Here is a 16,405-nt window from a genome sequence, read left to right on the forward strand (position 1 = left end):
CAGTGAAACTTGTATAATTCAAGACTAATTAAATTTCAGTTTGTAATGTTTAAAAGTCGTGTAAATGTGTACGTTTGCATATAAAATACAATAAAAAGTAATAAAACCGATATCAGGGTGTTTTAAAATCTAATACAATAAACGTAAGTCTCAGAATCAATGAATCATGAAAGACTCACACAATCCGATCATGAAACAGAAGATAAAGAATTATTGTGAAAAAAATATGTTACTTGCTCACGTGTTACAAAAGTAGCCAAGTGTAAACCGTATCTTTAAATTTTAGTTGTAATGTTCGCAGCGCAAGCCACTTGTTTACAAAAGTGCAGCTGAAAGAGAACTATATTAACTTCATCCAAAGAATAAAGTAAAGTCGCATTACCTAGGGCTTGGCAACGGCGCAGGGCTATGCGCAGGCGGCGGTGGAGGCGGCGGAGGTGCCGGGCTCAAACTTGTAAAGTGAGATGTTATAATAGGGGACTCCTCCGTTTTCGGCTGCAATAAAAATGAACTCTACAACTATAGTCATATGGTGCATTATTTGATGTAATTACCAAAATATCATCATTTTCTTTTTTATATATTAAACAATCGTTACTTATAATTTTAAAATAAAACTAATTTTTATTATGTTAAACTAATAAGTATTTTTCATATAAAAATCTATGAACAAGCTGAGATAAAACCTGCTAGATAGACCTGAACAAATATATATTTATACTTTTTGTGACTAATATTTGAATAACTAAATTTAGAAAACTTTTTTAAATTCTGAAACAGAAACTGCTTTAAACAAACCATTTGTTTTTTGACTTACAAGGCAATTAGTAGCATTTTATGAACAATTAATGTTTTTATATAATTTGGTATGATTTTAACAACTTACACCTAAGCTATAATTTCGAAATATATTATTTTGATCTGTTAAAATTATTTGTGGTGTTTTATGATAAATTACCTTACTGTTAATTCAATTAAAAATAAACCCGAATAACAAAATCGGTAGAAAACGAAACACATACCTTTTTGATTATTTTCTCGAGGGGCTCCATTTGCATCTCTCCTGGTGGATTGATCCCTTCCCACATCTGACCGCCAAGTTGAGGATTCATTTCATTGGGCTAATAACATAAAACAAATACACTTTACGTATGACCCGTCATACAACTTAAAAGATATGAGATAAATATCTCATATCTCATTCACTCATTCCGTTCTTCATGAGGTCCATAGTGAGAGACCACGTTCAGATCTATACATGTTGTGGGCGGTTATTCTTCGCTGCGCAGTAGACAAGCAATAAGCAATAAGAAATAAGCAGATAAATATCCTTTTTCGATTATAATATATTACCAATAAAAAAGACATGATTTTATTTTAATCAAAGTACTTACCATGCTGTGTGGCGGTGTTCCAACATAATCGATAGGATTATTTTGTGCATTCGACACAGACACTGCCTTCCTTTTCTTTGTATGTTTTGTATCAACAGATTCTGTATTAGTTATTACGGTCTCTTGGTAGGTCGATGGTTTAGACGACGGAATGTGCATGACTGGTGTGCCGGCAGTCGAACTGTCAAAAAACTTTATTATATAGAAAATGTACACTAAGAAATTACACAGAAAATGAGTTACTAAGAAATTTGTGTTCATCGTTCATAATCCGGATAGTCAGATTGCAATAAGATGCGAGAGAAAGCCAAAAAGAGACATCAACGAGAAAGATAGAAAATATAAGATATATATATATAGAGATTAGATTTTTAAAATTGTAACTAAAACTTACCTTGTACTAGTGGCAGTAATTGAAGTCACTGTGGATGTAGCAGACGCTAAAGAGCTAATAACTCCTACCGACTCCAAAGACTTGTTTGAAGTAGGAGATGAAGATGGTAGAGGTATCTTCGCGGTGTTTATTGGTATATTGTAAGCCGTCGTATTCGAGTTGCTCAGTGCTGTAACATTTAAAAACATATCATGAAAAAATCTGTTTTTAATATATTGATCATATAATAGAATAATGAAATTACTTTTCATTGGGGGTGGTTGGGACTCTGAAACTGTGTGCTGCGGCGACGGGGCTGGTGTGCTGGCTTTACTTCCCGAGCCACCCATATCTCCTGCGGACGAACCGCGACGAGACGGTGACGGTTTTTTCTTGTCTAAGACATCAAGGAAACACCAAATTATCATAATGTCGTTATAAAACTGGAAATAGATTTCTTGGGTGTTAAGCGTTCTCAGTTTATTTAAATGTATAATATAATTATTTAGAAGAATGAATACATATTTCATGGCTCCAAATAGATTTACAATGTTTACACGACTATATAACATATGCAAAATGCCTAAGCAAAATAAAAAAAACACCATGTTACATAATATCAGTAATAAAATTTAATTTAGACTAGATTTTTTTTATAAGTAAATCGATTGTGAGATAAATTAAATTGTTAAAATTTATTTTGTTGCAATGATACAGCAAACTGTTCGGATATCAACCCCCTCTCATAGAGAGGACTTATGGGTCATCACACAGAGCAGTGTTGGATTTTTAAAAATATAAATAAAGAATAAAAACTAAAGAAGTTGATTGGGTTTTAAATTAGAGGTCATTTTTTAAATGATAAAATTTTTGTATATTTGACTTATTAGTTTCGAATAGTTGAAAAAAATATGTGTAATAATATATATTTTTAAACATAAATTAATAAATGTGTTCAAGTTAAAAGCTTACATAATTTCGGCAAATTAAACTTGGCCTTTGACCCTAATGTAATTAACATAATTTAACATTTGCTTTATTACGGGCATTTGTAGAACCTTTAAGAAATTATTACCAAATTTTGGTAAACACTGAAAATGTATTTTATATACGAATAAATCTAGACTCACCGGCTTTCTACATTGACTATTAGAGTAATACTACATATGTACTTTGCAGTGCAAATTTAAAGCAAACACTGTCAGAAAACAGTTGCAGTGAAATCAAGTGTTTTAAGAGCTGTCCTTGCGTAAATAAGAATTGCTTATTCTTGTAAATATACGTTTTGTCAACTAAACCGTTGTTCGCTCTCAGATAAGTTCATCATTTTATCGAAATTTTAAAATATTTATTACTGCATTTTCTTCTTTGTACATATTTTTTATTACATTATACTCTGATTAAAAAGAACTCACCATTGTAGTAAGCGTTAATAATTGTAAAGAAACTTTAAAATTCATTTACATGCAACTACATTTTTGTGTGCATATAACAATTTATCTATTTTTATCGCCACTTTCTCATTTAAAGTCCTATTCTGATTGTAGCAAGGTTTTTCATTGTATTACCTCACACCATTTTACATTCAAAACGAAATTGAAAACTAATGTATGTCAAATTATAGGTAAGAGTTAACTGAGAAAATGACCATTAGAGTGAGAGAAGCCTATGCCGTGCAAAAGAGAGGTGCATGTAATGTCCTCAGGTCATTTGAATATTGTGCATTTTCAGATTTTAATTTACACTGTTACACATATTGTTTAAGGAATCAATAAAAATTTCAAACTAGAGAGATACTCGTTTAAGCAGCATGGGAACCATTACATATTATTTACATAATAATAAATTGTAAAGCACCAAGTTAATATATATATATATATATATATATATATAATAAGTGTATGTGTGTGTGTGTGTGTGTGTGTGTGTGTGTGTGTGCGCGCGCGTGTGTGTGTGTGTATATATTACATGTGTTGTGTGATGTGTGTGAAATTAAGCTTTAATAACTCCAAAAAACTTTCGACGTTATAGTGCAATGCTACGTCTTATACCATTTAAAGAAAATTGAAAAATACATTGAAATAGCAGCCCTAATAGAATGACCATGAAATAATACGAGTGTTTACAATTGATTTATATAATGTATTTTGTACAATAATATTGTAATAAATATCTTTAATAAGATTTCATTAAAATTAAAAAGATCAGGAGAGAAGTCGATTCTTTAATGATAACAGAGGCGTTGAACTATTTTTATTTGATCAGAAATAAACACTCGTGATTTAAAAATGTATAAAACTGAATCGCATTACCTAAGTAAAAAAATATTAAAAAATAACGAACATGCTATACCAAAAAGAGAAATCGACGAGAATATTTCGCAAATTAGAACACGCAATGCTTACAAATGATCACACCTCAATGAAAAAGGCGTACAACAAAAGTTCTACCGACAATAACATGTGCACACAACACACAAAACCAGCATAAACAATCGAACACACGTTTGTCACCGGACTTGTGTTTCCGCGCGGCCGGCGTTTGTTCCGCCGCATCAGTACCCGGCTCGGCCGCTGACATCGATGCACAAAAACATCACAAGTTAGTTTAGGACCTAATTATCCAAATATCTTGTAAATTGGATGGTTTTACATAGCCTATAGAAACGATGACACGTTGAGCGCTATGTGAAAAATTGCATATTTCTATATAGTCGACGCGGTTCACCGCTAAGCCATCTCTCACCATTTAAGCTTTTGGGGTCACCCGTGAGTCGCCTAAAAGGTTCATCAAACACATTTTGCACCTATCAAACAAAATTCACATAGACGCTTGTCCCTGTTATCCGACTAGACGGTAAAGTTTTTAAATGTAATAAAAACTTGATGTTTGACGCCTTTTGAAAATGAAACGGTAAGTCACTAGTTTTATGGGTCGATAACCGCATTTTATATACTTTAGAATGAAAATCTATTTAATAAAAAATGGTTTTCTTATTCTGGCTTTGCTCATAGACAATAGTATATTAGTAGGCTCGCCGGTGGGTTCGAAAGCATACGTGTTGTTAAATTATGAAAAAAAATCTTTGAAAACTATGACAATAATATAATATTCTTTAGTACAGTTAAAACGTCATTTCTCAAAAAATGTTTTTTTTTATAATCAAAACAATTTTCAGGTTATTCAGAGGGTTAAGACGAAATTTTCTATTATTTGAGGAATAAGTGTTAAGTAAAACAATTAATGTTAAAGCAAGGTAAGCTATAAAGGAAACGCACAGGAAACGTTTTACTTTAATGACTAATTTTAGTTGTCGGAAGGCTGTTGTCTATATGCTTGTTGAGAAAAGCTCGTGGTTCATTTGGATTCAAAAACTCAATCCAGACTAACCTAAACGAAGCACAGATTACAATAAAATATAATTTCTATAATTACTCCGTTACATTCTAAATAATATAAAAGTCTAAAAAACATCTTCACAAAACATTATCAACATAACACCTATATATAAACAACTACTTTCGTGTTTATAGCCGAGGATATCAAGTAATACGAAGGTATACTATCTTAGATACTAACCTATTTGTTGTCCAGAGTTAGTTGGAGTCTTAGAAGCATTCGGAGTGTTTTTGCCGGACATGGTGCTGCTGCTGTGAGACGATTTGCGGCCAGGCTGAAAAGAAGCAAAGCCATAGACTACTAATGGTCGAAATATTTCTTACTCAAATCTTTAACATACTAATAACTTCGTCTAAAATAATACATTAACTATACATTATTATATTTTTAATTAATAATACATTAATTTTTGCACATAGAAAGATATCATAGATAAGATTTATAAAAATTATTACGTTTTTTTGTTGTTTTTTTATGACTGTTCAATTTATGTCCGTTTTTGTTATATCTCTCTCTATAAATAAAAAAATGTCAATATTATAACGTTTTCATCGGGTTTTCATGCTATTTACAAAAGGGACAAAGCAAATAAAAATTATTCATACATTTAAAACTATGAACTCTATTCTTATAGGTAGGCATAAAAATGTAGGTTTATATAACACGGGATTTATTGAAGTTAACGCTTTTATATTAAGAAGGCCATGCCGTACAAAAATTTGTTTTGATTGTTATTAGTATATAGCACACGGTCACATCAAACTGGCGCCCTCCCGAACGCATAACAGCAGCAGTACAGTAAGCAAACAATGTTACGCCGCACCATTTATTTACTTAATGCGAGAAAAATAAATAAAGCACCGAACTTATTGTAAAAGGTAACTGGGTATTTTATATTTCAGCGTTCAATATATTGTTGCTTATTATTTTGAAATTCGTAGATCAAGAATATTTAATATATAAATGTATAAACGTTTTTCGGAAAGCTTAAAGGCACTGCCAGTTTGTGAGTGAAGTAAGCGGAGCGACAAAGCGGGAGAGGGGGCGCATTCCATCAGTGCGCCAAATTAATGTGACCGGCGAGGTAAAAAGTCATGTAGTTACAGTCAGTGAGACTATTTCTGACCTGAAACTACATACAACTTTTTATGATTTTAAGGTAAGTTGAATCAGAAATGGTATCAGATCTTTGAGTGAGGATAAGCCGCTAGTATTAATTATATTTTTATTCAATGACACTTTATTAACAACACGAAATAAATTAAAAAAACAGAACCCTACATATATAAATCGACAGTATGATATATTCGTAAAATTCTTAAGTGTTAAATTTAATTTCACTAAAATTTCGTCAAAATCCTACTTGAACCCCGGACTCGCGTACGAACATACCCCTTTAGATTTAGTTGGGTGCGTAGGTGTTCCGCTGCCACTAGCCATGGGAGATGCTTCGCCCTCTTTCTCACTTGAGTCGCTCGACTGGCTATCGTGCGAAACCGGCTTGTACGGAGGGATGGTCTTCACGTTACCGCCCTTTTTCTGCACAATCAACACACCGACTCCGTATGTGCCTCCGTTTATATTTATATTTAGCTATATGTAATGGCATATATGACTTTTAGCAATAACACAGAAAGTCAAACATAAAATCTACTACTTCACCAAACGATTAATTTTATTTACTACATAAAGACAGGTGACCTTATATTTCTATTTAAAAATCTCATAAATATACAATGGAAAGTTTAATAAGACAACAGCAATAGCATTGGCGATGGCTATGTCTACTTATAAATCGTATTATATTGAAATAACGTCAAAAAGATCTCTTACAGCTCTCAACCAAAAAAGTAAGCTTACTGCCACAATTGATTACATAAATATAACAAAAAGCGATGTATGGATGATATAAATGAAATTATGTAAAACGTGAGAAACTTACGAGTTTACTATAATGGTGTTGACAGTATCCACAATATTTAACATTGTCCAAATAATTCCCTGCTTCTTCACACAATAGGCCAAGACTCTGGGCGCAGGTCACATGAAATTGTTGCTTACATCCTGTGAAACATTCACGGTTATTACACAATGTTAAGAAACAATAAAAAACGCGGTCTCTCACTTTGAGCATCATTGGCATGTCGCTCAACGAGCCATAGTGCCCGGTAGCATTGCACGTGGTTTTTCTACGAGATCGAATCGTAAATGCCAAAACTGACGTAGCCCATCGAATTGGCCAGTCGAAGTGCAGCGGGCAGGTGCTGGACTCAAGAGCACGGACTGGCAAGCGCGGCACGTCCTAGGAAGCCGCTGGATACTGGATGCAGGCCGCTCCCAACACCGTTCCTATTGGAAATCTATGGAGGCCTGTATTCAGCAGTGAACAATAGCAAAATAATACTAAAGGTCTCTTTGAAAAGTGAAATATACATATATGAAATTCTAGATTTAAACTCGGTATTTGCTATTCTCTTACATTCAGGTGCAAGATTTAATTAGAAGTGAGTATTGAACCAGAAAGGCACATTGACAAATTAGTTAAGAAATGACGCCAAAACTTGTTTTTCATTGTTTTAAAATATCTTTCTTTGGTAGTTTGTACATTTCGGTAAAAAGAAGTACTAAAGGTATAAATGGAAGTACTGTTAAAGCACAATTTTTTAAAGGAATCCAGTGGGATTTGGTAGTGACCAAATAACGGTGTATAAATTAAAGATATCTCTTTTTTTATTATCTTCTGTAAAACAAGGCCAGTAGTTTTAGAAACTCTTCTATTGTATAAAATTTTAGTAAGGCAATATTTTAGAAAGACAGTCTCTTAGTAACACTATCGAAGGAAACTAAATTTTTACGAGCACTTTACACTAGACCGAAGAAATCCAATTTGCATTTTTGAAAAGGTTAAATATTCAATCTTGACGTACGAGTTAAAATACCACAAAACATTTTTTCCACATGTAAAGGGTTGGCCACAATAAAGTTCATATATATATTTTTAAATAACCACAAGCTTCGTGAGCTTAATGAGTACAACCCCATGACTAGTTTCCATCATGACGGGGCCACTCGTAAGGGAAAACTCATATTGAATAGGAGTGGCGTTGAGTGGCCATCATGAAGTCCAGATTTGTCAGTTAGAATTTTTTTTATAGTCACCTCGAGAGCAGTCTTTAATAATTCTCTTTCGGAGAATGCGCTACATTAAAGAAATACATTCGAACACAAATGGCAGCGGGTCTAATGTCTTCTACTTGCGTGTTTTTGAAAAACTTCAATTTCGTTTGAAAGAATGACGCCGAAAATTAGGAAATTGGTCTCATAATAAAACTATCCAAAAAAAAAGTCGTAAAAACAAGTGCGAACTCTACCATGGCCCACTCTTCATTTAGATTAACTTTACATAGCTCACACTTTTTACTTTCGATTATAATGGAACTGACATATAAAATATGTTTTATATTTTATTTTAAAATAATACATCTTGCTTATACAACCAAAAAGCACCTAACAAAAAGTAAGGCATAAATGTTAGCTAATCGTCAATACTTTAAACAAAGTATTAATTCATTCTTAATTGATTACTTACTATGCAGCAAAAGCCGATAGAATCTTTAATGTATTACAAACATAAATTACTTTTATAAAAATATTACCGTTTTAATGCAAATTTAAAGTAAATGAAATATAAAGTAGCGCAAACCTGATTTGTTGCACTGCATGCAAGCTCCGGCATTGGCTCTGTGTGATTTGCCTAAATCTTGGCAAATGTAGCAAGTCTAAAGTCAAAAAGTGTGAATTAAAAGCAGTTCGCAACATTCGATTTATTTAAAGATTGATCAAAATCTTGAAATTTACCTTATTGTATCTCTCAGGTGGAATCAACCTCAATACTATCGGTTCCATTGATGTAACATTCCCAAACCTTACTTCGGGTATATAGAGGGCACATACCACATGAGCCCAACCTCCAGTATCCGTACGCTTCAAAGCGCCAGACTTAGATGGACAAAGTTCACATCGCTGAAGCAAGTAAGAATAATTCTGTAGTGTCTACAAATATTCTAAAACTGAAAATAATAAGATAGGAAAAAGTTCCCACGTATTTTATATGGAAGTTAGATATATTTTTCAAAGTCTAGTTACATTTAACAACTGTCTATATTATGTATCCACATAAAACACATGCACTCCTCAAATCTTATTGTAAAAATTACTTATCAACTTAACAAATCAACTAGCGGCAATAATAAAATTCTATTTCCAACAATAGATTAAGGCTTTTAGAGTAAAACATCAGGGTCGCAAAATGTGAAAAACGATCTTTTCAAAAAAAATATACATTTAACTTTCAGTCCTGTTTTAACTCCCGTGCCTACTAAGAAACGGTTTAGTGTTGTTTACTTGTGAAGTAAAGATAGTTTGTGGTACGAAATAGCTAAGTAATGAGGGGTAAGTGTAGGTACTCAGATAAAAATATAAATCCTAAATGAAAAGGGACAAATCTCAAGTAAAGATTGCCAGATTAATGAAAGTTTCGTAAAATAACATGAAATAATAGTGCTGATCTTTGAATTTTTATTTAAAACCAGAGAAATTTATTGGTGTCCTAGAATTTTAGATTAAGACATTTCAAACAAATTTTCCAATTGTCTTCGAAAATGTTTAATGGTTGATTGCACAGCACATCTCAAAACTTACACTAATCTGACAATTTCTGTTTGAGACTTTCCCTGTTCATCAAGCGTTTGAATTTTAATTTGAGTTTGTGCACTAAACTGTCATTGTTGCGTCGTGCTTTCGTATCACAAACTACCTCTACTTCACAAATAAACACTCAACCTGACAAACAATATCGTACTAATTTTATAAAAAAATTATAAAAATATCGTACTAATTTTATAAAAAAAACATTGTTTCTCAAACTCTTCAAATCCATACTTATTTATTGTATAAAAAATATTTGATAATTGACACTTATTGTTTTATTCATCTCTGATTATAATCGCTTTTATTAATTCGCTGATTATTGGCTATCTTGTAAATGTTGCCATATACATGATTCCGTCGCTGTATCAATTTTGGGACCTCTGATCAAAAAACATGACAAGTAGTTTTGGCAGTCCTCTCTTGATGTTAACCTGACAATGCCTGACAATTCTGATGCGGCTGAAACTGGTGGAAACCCGGAGATGCATAATTACTGATCAGAAGATAGAAGATGCTTTACGAGGGATGATTATCATAATGCAGCCAAACACTCTTAATGTTTGTTGTATTGCTAATTACGTCTGCGGTATAGCGTTATGATAGTGAAAGATGACACGCCTCGCCTCCTCTTGGTTAATTCCGACCGTTATTCCCCAACCCCTTGCTTTAATCTCATCAGTTATTGGCAGTAGAAGTCCGAATCGATGGTTCTGCCCGGGAGCAAAAGCTGATAATAAACAATGCAGTCCAATATACACCGTACACATCACAACTCACAAAAACCTGGGTTTCGCCAGTTTGTGAAGCTAACAGATGTTCGACGTCAAACTTTTTCGCACGTTCTTGTCACATTTGATCCACTTTTAATCACCAGTCATTAATCTCTTAAAAAACGGTTCAGGCTAATTAGTCTTTATAAAGAATCACAAATGAGCACTGGTCATTGGGTTTATTTTAGAGAGCTCGTGCGACATGCGAATATCGAGGATTTCTGTATACTCAACTTTTGTGGTCAACTTTAATTGTTCCGCTAAGGCATGACTATTGAGAAGCCCATCTTGATCCACTTTTCCTAAATGGCGTCCATTTTATCCGTAACTGCGCAATCAGAGCGATGTGCATCGTTATCGTCGAATTTCTCAGACTGAAAACTCTTACACCTACAAGTGCTTCACTTCACTTCCTGGTTCCACTTTCTTTGCATTCGAACAATTTTTTGGTGAAATTTCACAACTTTTTTTCTTTTTGAAGGAAAATTCAAAAGGTTTCAAGTTTTTTCATTACACTCACTTAACTTGACAAAAAAAAACAAATAATAAATAGGACATACATACTATATTGATTTTGAACAAAGACAAAGTCACAAAAGTCAACTACCATTTTATTGATTTGTCGAAATTTAAAAATATATTTGAATAGATATATAATGACAAATTATGTAGAACACAAAAATACTTACTACTTTGCCTTTGGTCTCAGGACTCTCACACTTTCTGCAAAACCACGGGCCCGTTGGAACAGTTACTATACCATAACAAGCTAGAAAGACAAAGACAAGTTGGTAAATAGTTTTCTTAAGAAATAAGTAAAGTACATTTAATTAGTTAAGAAGTATTATCTACCTTGATGAACAGCAACTGTGCAGCCATTCCCATCACAGTAGACCAGCGGGTTGTCAGGCCAACCTCGCTCATCCGAGCACACACAGCAACCTCCTACCATCTCCTTCATATTGTACTACTCATTATTATTTCAAATTCTGCAAATAGGATTAAGCGAGTGATACTGAGTGATTTTTCAAAAGCCCTTTTGAAATTTTTAAAAATAAATTGATTTTAATGTTCAATTATGATAAAATAGTGCTTAGTCAAACTGAATCACTTAAGTATTATTCAACAACAATTCATCTACTTCAAAGGTTCAACCACACAAGTATCTAAATTACTAATAAAATACTGATTTAAATTTGATAAAAATTAAAAGTACACTCGTTGAGAAATATTGGCTACACTTAATACCATTAGGAGAATAAACATTAAACCACAAAATATCATTTTAATTTAAGATTCAGAAATTATGAAGAAAGGTGTATAAACTGTAAATGCATGCATTTGTATTATTGATTTTTTATATTTAATAAATAAATTTTTTTTTTTAATGGCACAGTCATTAACACTAATTAATGATCCTATGAAAGATATAAAAGTTATGAAAGCATGATTTAAAGATGAATGAACACATAGTTTTTTCTTACCAGATGGTATGTAAAATAATAAATGTGTAATTTGCTGAAGACAAGTTTTAATGGCAATACTTCAATCAACACTGATAGAACTGATAGAAAAATGAGTTTGGTATTGATTTTAAATCTTGAATGCACTTCAGATAATATAAGACATTTTACTAACAGATTAAAAAACTACAGGCCAAAAAATATGAAATATCAAAATACGTAATTTTTGTTACTTAACTAAATAAAAAAAGAAACAAAAAGGTAGATAATTTTTCACAATCAATCAGATTTTAGATTTCCTAATATTTTTTTTTTTATTTTAGACTTTTTTAAAATATAATTTGTCAGATCTGAAAAATATATATCTCAGTAGTGATCCAAATAATATTTTATGAAGTGGAAATGGAATTATAAATATGTTATGTTATGGCTCAAAAATTATTCCTCTTCTGCTTGAATGTTAAGTAATCAATATTTTTTTTTTATTTTAGACATTAGAAGACAACAATCTTCTCATAAAAAGCCCAGAAATTAAAATAAAATTTGCATTTCTGGGAACCTAAAAAGGCCTTTTATAATATCAGATAACATTATTTTGAAACTATCCATATGGTGCCATTAATCACATTAAGATTTTTTTCTTTTGTGAATGATATAAATTTTATCTAGAAATTACATTTTTTGAAAAGAAAAATCTCTTGTAAAAAGCATTGTCTTCCTCAAACAGATTTTAAAACATAAATCATGTCTAGAGAAAATTGCACATATGCTGCTTTTTGATATTGTCAAATATTACATATAGTAAAAAGCAATATTAGATATAGTTAAAATACAATTTAATTTGCAGAAAATTTATGACAAATAGAATTTTTTCATCAATCAACTTTTTTTCAAGATTATTATTTTTTACAATATATTTTTTTATACATCATAAATTTAAATTTCCCCCTAATTATATATATATACATAATTTCAATATTTGCACTTAATAGTTAGGGATATTTGTTAAAAATACTTTCTAGCCTACTGAAAGCAGTTTGCAAGAAAGGCGCACAAAGCATCGAACAAATGTAGCTCATGGGCATTGGTTTGCCAATCAATCAGTCAATTAGTCAGTTATTTTGTGTTAAGTGCAAAGTATACCAAACTTTTTAATGTTTTTAAAACATATGTTGCTGATGTCTTAAAGACAAAACATGTGTATATATGAAAAGGTTAGTTCATTAGAATAATCATTATTATATTTACAAGCCATTTATAGGTTTTATGTGGATTGCCAATTAAAAAAACAAAAACACTTGTATTATAATGGTATTGAAAGGTGTGAATAATGGTATTACTTTAAGGAAAATTTATTGACTTTTGTTAGAATAATTCCAAAGACAACTAAAACCTTTTATTATAAATAAACTATGTTTTATAAAGGCTTTGAACTTTATTGAAATTTCAAAACTGCCAGAATTACCACTTTGCAAAAATTAATAATTTCGAATAGATGTCGCCAACATCCATACCACGTTGATTACACCAGAATAGATTTTTATAATGCTTAATTTTATTATTAGTTATAATAATATACTTTTACATTAAGATTTTTTACATAAATTTAAATAATTTTTTTTCAATGTTCTTATGGATTTTAATGATTTTACTTTGCTTTTCAAACGTAGGCATTTAATTAGAAAATTTAAAGTAATCTAATGTGTAATATTCAATTTACAAAAAACTTCCATTGATGGAGCAAAAATTTACAAGGTTCATTAAGCACCGTAAAATTGCAAATCATAGCTCTTATCAGTAATAACCCAGGACACCAATAATGGGTCACTTAAAAATTAAAAGAACCGATTTTTAGCTGATATGATCTGAAGTGACATCGATCGATAATGATCTGAATATTAATGAAGATGATGTAAATAACAGCTTACATCAAATTGTTGTATATTTACCAAAAGAAAAAATTATCCGTTCATTGTTGAGGAAAACCAAAATCCCAGCAAATAATCATTCATTCATCTTTTCTTTGATTATTGACAAGCATATCACCTCACCTGCTCCTAGCAATATTTTACAAAAATGAAGTCAACACGCACAAATAAACCCCATGTGAAATTATTTAATGTACAATATAACCGGTATTAATAATGATGGTTTAAAATTTAATTTAGAGCACAAACGCTTCGATAGCTATGTCAAGCTTTATATAGCTTCGATTAACCACAAGCCATGTTGAATAATGATTAGTTGCGTTTTGTTTTGTTTATGTATACCAGGTGTTTACAGCGACTGCTTGTTACAAGAAAATATTTAATCAATATAAATTTTTACTTTCTATTAATTCCCTAGTACATATTAATTTAAGCAAATATTATGAAGTATATTATAAAAAGGGAATAACGCTTTAATAATATGAATGCATTAAATTCACTACAACACATTTTTTTTCTTTTAGATTATAGTTTATGGCTTAGCAAGAGTAATACAAATTCACCATTATATCTTTAATCAAAGTAATATTAGTTGTTGATGCTTATACGAATTTACGTAAATCTTTACTGATAAAAGTAAAAGCTCTTACTTTATTAGAACTCTATGAAATGTTAATACTGGCAACATATTGGTTTCAAAATGTAATCAATATATTACTTTTATTGAAAATAAATGAAAATGATATCAAAATCTTAGAACATTGTGATGAGTTTTCTTTCATCCTCCAAATATTATGTTAAAAAATCGTTATTAAATAAAGAATAATATTCATCAATAATTTGTAAAAAAAAGTTTCCCATCTCGTACAAAATATCACGAGCAGTCGATAGTAGTAAAATTTAAAAGATTAATTTTGCGCCAACCCCACTAAGCTAATGTAGGAGCAGGTTAAAATTCAAATGTCAAAATAATAAAGCCGTAATATACTGGATTAAAATGATTAAAAATTTTAAAAGTCAAACAAACAAAAAGTATCAAACATGAAGCTCACAAAAAATCCATAAACTTATAGTAAAAGCAAATGTTTGTTAAAAGGTAAAAAATGAAAAAAGGTTAAATGTGTATGCACATTTTATGATTTATTTGCATTTTTCGGCTTGTTTCACAATCTTCAGCCCCTCTCACGTTTTTACAAAAGTTCGATTCAAACTGACATTTATTAACTCTCAGCGAGTTTAGAAAACTAATATTTTTAATTCGTAATAAATCCTACAATGTTAAATAATTTTTATAATACATTTACAATTTTTTACTACATACATATTTAAAAAGTTCGGGAAGTTTATTACATAATCTGAATTTGAATAATCTATTATGAGAACCTAACGTCTTTTAGTAAGTTTTTGTAGTCAAAACCCTATTTTTGAGATACTTGATAATATATTAAAAACAATATGTAATAAGTATTTTCCGTTGAAAACTTGGTAGTATTGCGGCACTTCATTGCAAATCTTCAATTGAGATTTTTTTTAAAAAAAAACAAGGATATTCATTATTTACACGTGGCGAAATTCTGCCGACTTAAGTTAATGATTTATGATATCATTACATCGCGATTTTTAAAGGGTGTTGATCTTTTCAAATAATCCAATTAAAAAAGTTTTGTTAGGTCCAGATGTTAAGATAATTATGATGAACACTGGTTATTTTTATTGTATAATATGGTTAAAGTTCGTTTTTTATGGTAATTGTAATTTTATAGTACGTAGTAGTAGTACTTAAAAGAGAATTTGTATGATTTATATAATTTTTTTTAATTGTATCATATGTTAAAATTATTATTAAATATTGTATAATATATATAGTTAAATATTGAATAGGACTTGGCAGTTCAGTTAGTTCGCCTTTTGTCTTAAATACGATTAAAAAGAACGTGCACTGCACTGACAAGAAGTGGGCTGCAGCTGCGGGAAAGAAAATACGCGAAAAATTTGAAGCTGTAATATTTAACTTAAGGCAACCTTGATAAATAAAGCATATTATTAATTATTAAATATGCCTCTGATTAATATCTTGCTGATTTTCGCATGACACCTAAAAGACTTAGACTGACGGGAAAAAATTGTAGAATTAGCGTTATTAGACAAATTTCTCGTCATGATTTCTATGGAAACGACATTCCGAATCTATGTATGTGGAGGAAATTCGGAATTACACTAATAGAGATACATATTTATGGTAAATAATCTTCTAGACATTTCCTGTGGTTTTATTCAATATTTACAAAGTATGCATGTACTTTCGTGAAAAATCTATTCCACAAACATTGCAATATATTTTTACGAAATTTTATGTTTTCCACAATAA

The 16,405-nt window shown here is 30.9% G+C and overlaps 1 protein-coding gene across 5 annotated transcripts in view; it reads right to left on the reverse strand.

The window, feature by feature from the left end:
* Positions 1-14,327, reverse strand: part of LOC137932699 (protein AF-10-like) — a 31,558-nt gene extending 17,231 nt beyond the window's left edge. For 2 of the 5 annotated variants that reach the window (XM_068776602.1, XM_068776383.1), the window contains exons 1-13: positions 14,161-14,327; positions 11,499-11,635; positions 11,336-11,415; positions 9,025-9,189; positions 8,870-8,945; positions 7,109-7,230; positions 6,559-6,705; positions 5,347-5,440; positions 2,033-2,164; positions 1,789-1,957; positions 1,395-1,575; positions 1,023-1,121; positions 383-495 (exon numbers count right to left, since the gene is read on the reverse strand). In XM_068776602.1, coding sequence (XP_068632703.1) covers positions 383-495; positions 1,023-1,121; positions 1,395-1,575; positions 1,789-1,957; positions 2,033-2,164; positions 5,347-5,440; positions 6,559-6,705; positions 7,109-7,230; positions 8,870-8,945; positions 9,025-9,189; positions 11,336-11,415; positions 11,499-11,607 — 1,487 coding nt within the window. In that variant the 5' untranslated portion in view covers positions 11,608-11,635; positions 14,161-14,327. Of the gene's footprint in view, positions 1-382; positions 496-1,022; positions 1,122-1,394; positions 1,576-1,788; positions 1,958-2,032; positions 2,165-5,346; positions 5,441-6,558; positions 6,706-7,108; positions 7,231-8,869; positions 8,946-9,024; positions 9,190-11,335; positions 11,416-11,498; positions 11,636-12,130; positions 12,202-14,058 lie in introns of those variants that run through there. The other 3 variants (XM_068776460.1, XM_068776532.1, XM_068776678.1) reach the window with 3 other exon arrangements.
* Between the last annotated feature and the right edge of the window lie 2,078 nt (positions 14,328-16,405).

This window comes from Battus philenor, unplaced genomic scaffold (assembly GCF_028537555.1).
Source record: "Battus philenor isolate CCGP_79_NKW_IND1 unplaced genomic scaffold, ilBatPhil1.0.hap1 SCAF_1, whole genome shotgun sequence".
Classification (NCBI taxonomy): Eukaryota; Metazoa; Arthropoda; class Insecta; order Lepidoptera; family Papilionidae; genus Battus; species Battus philenor.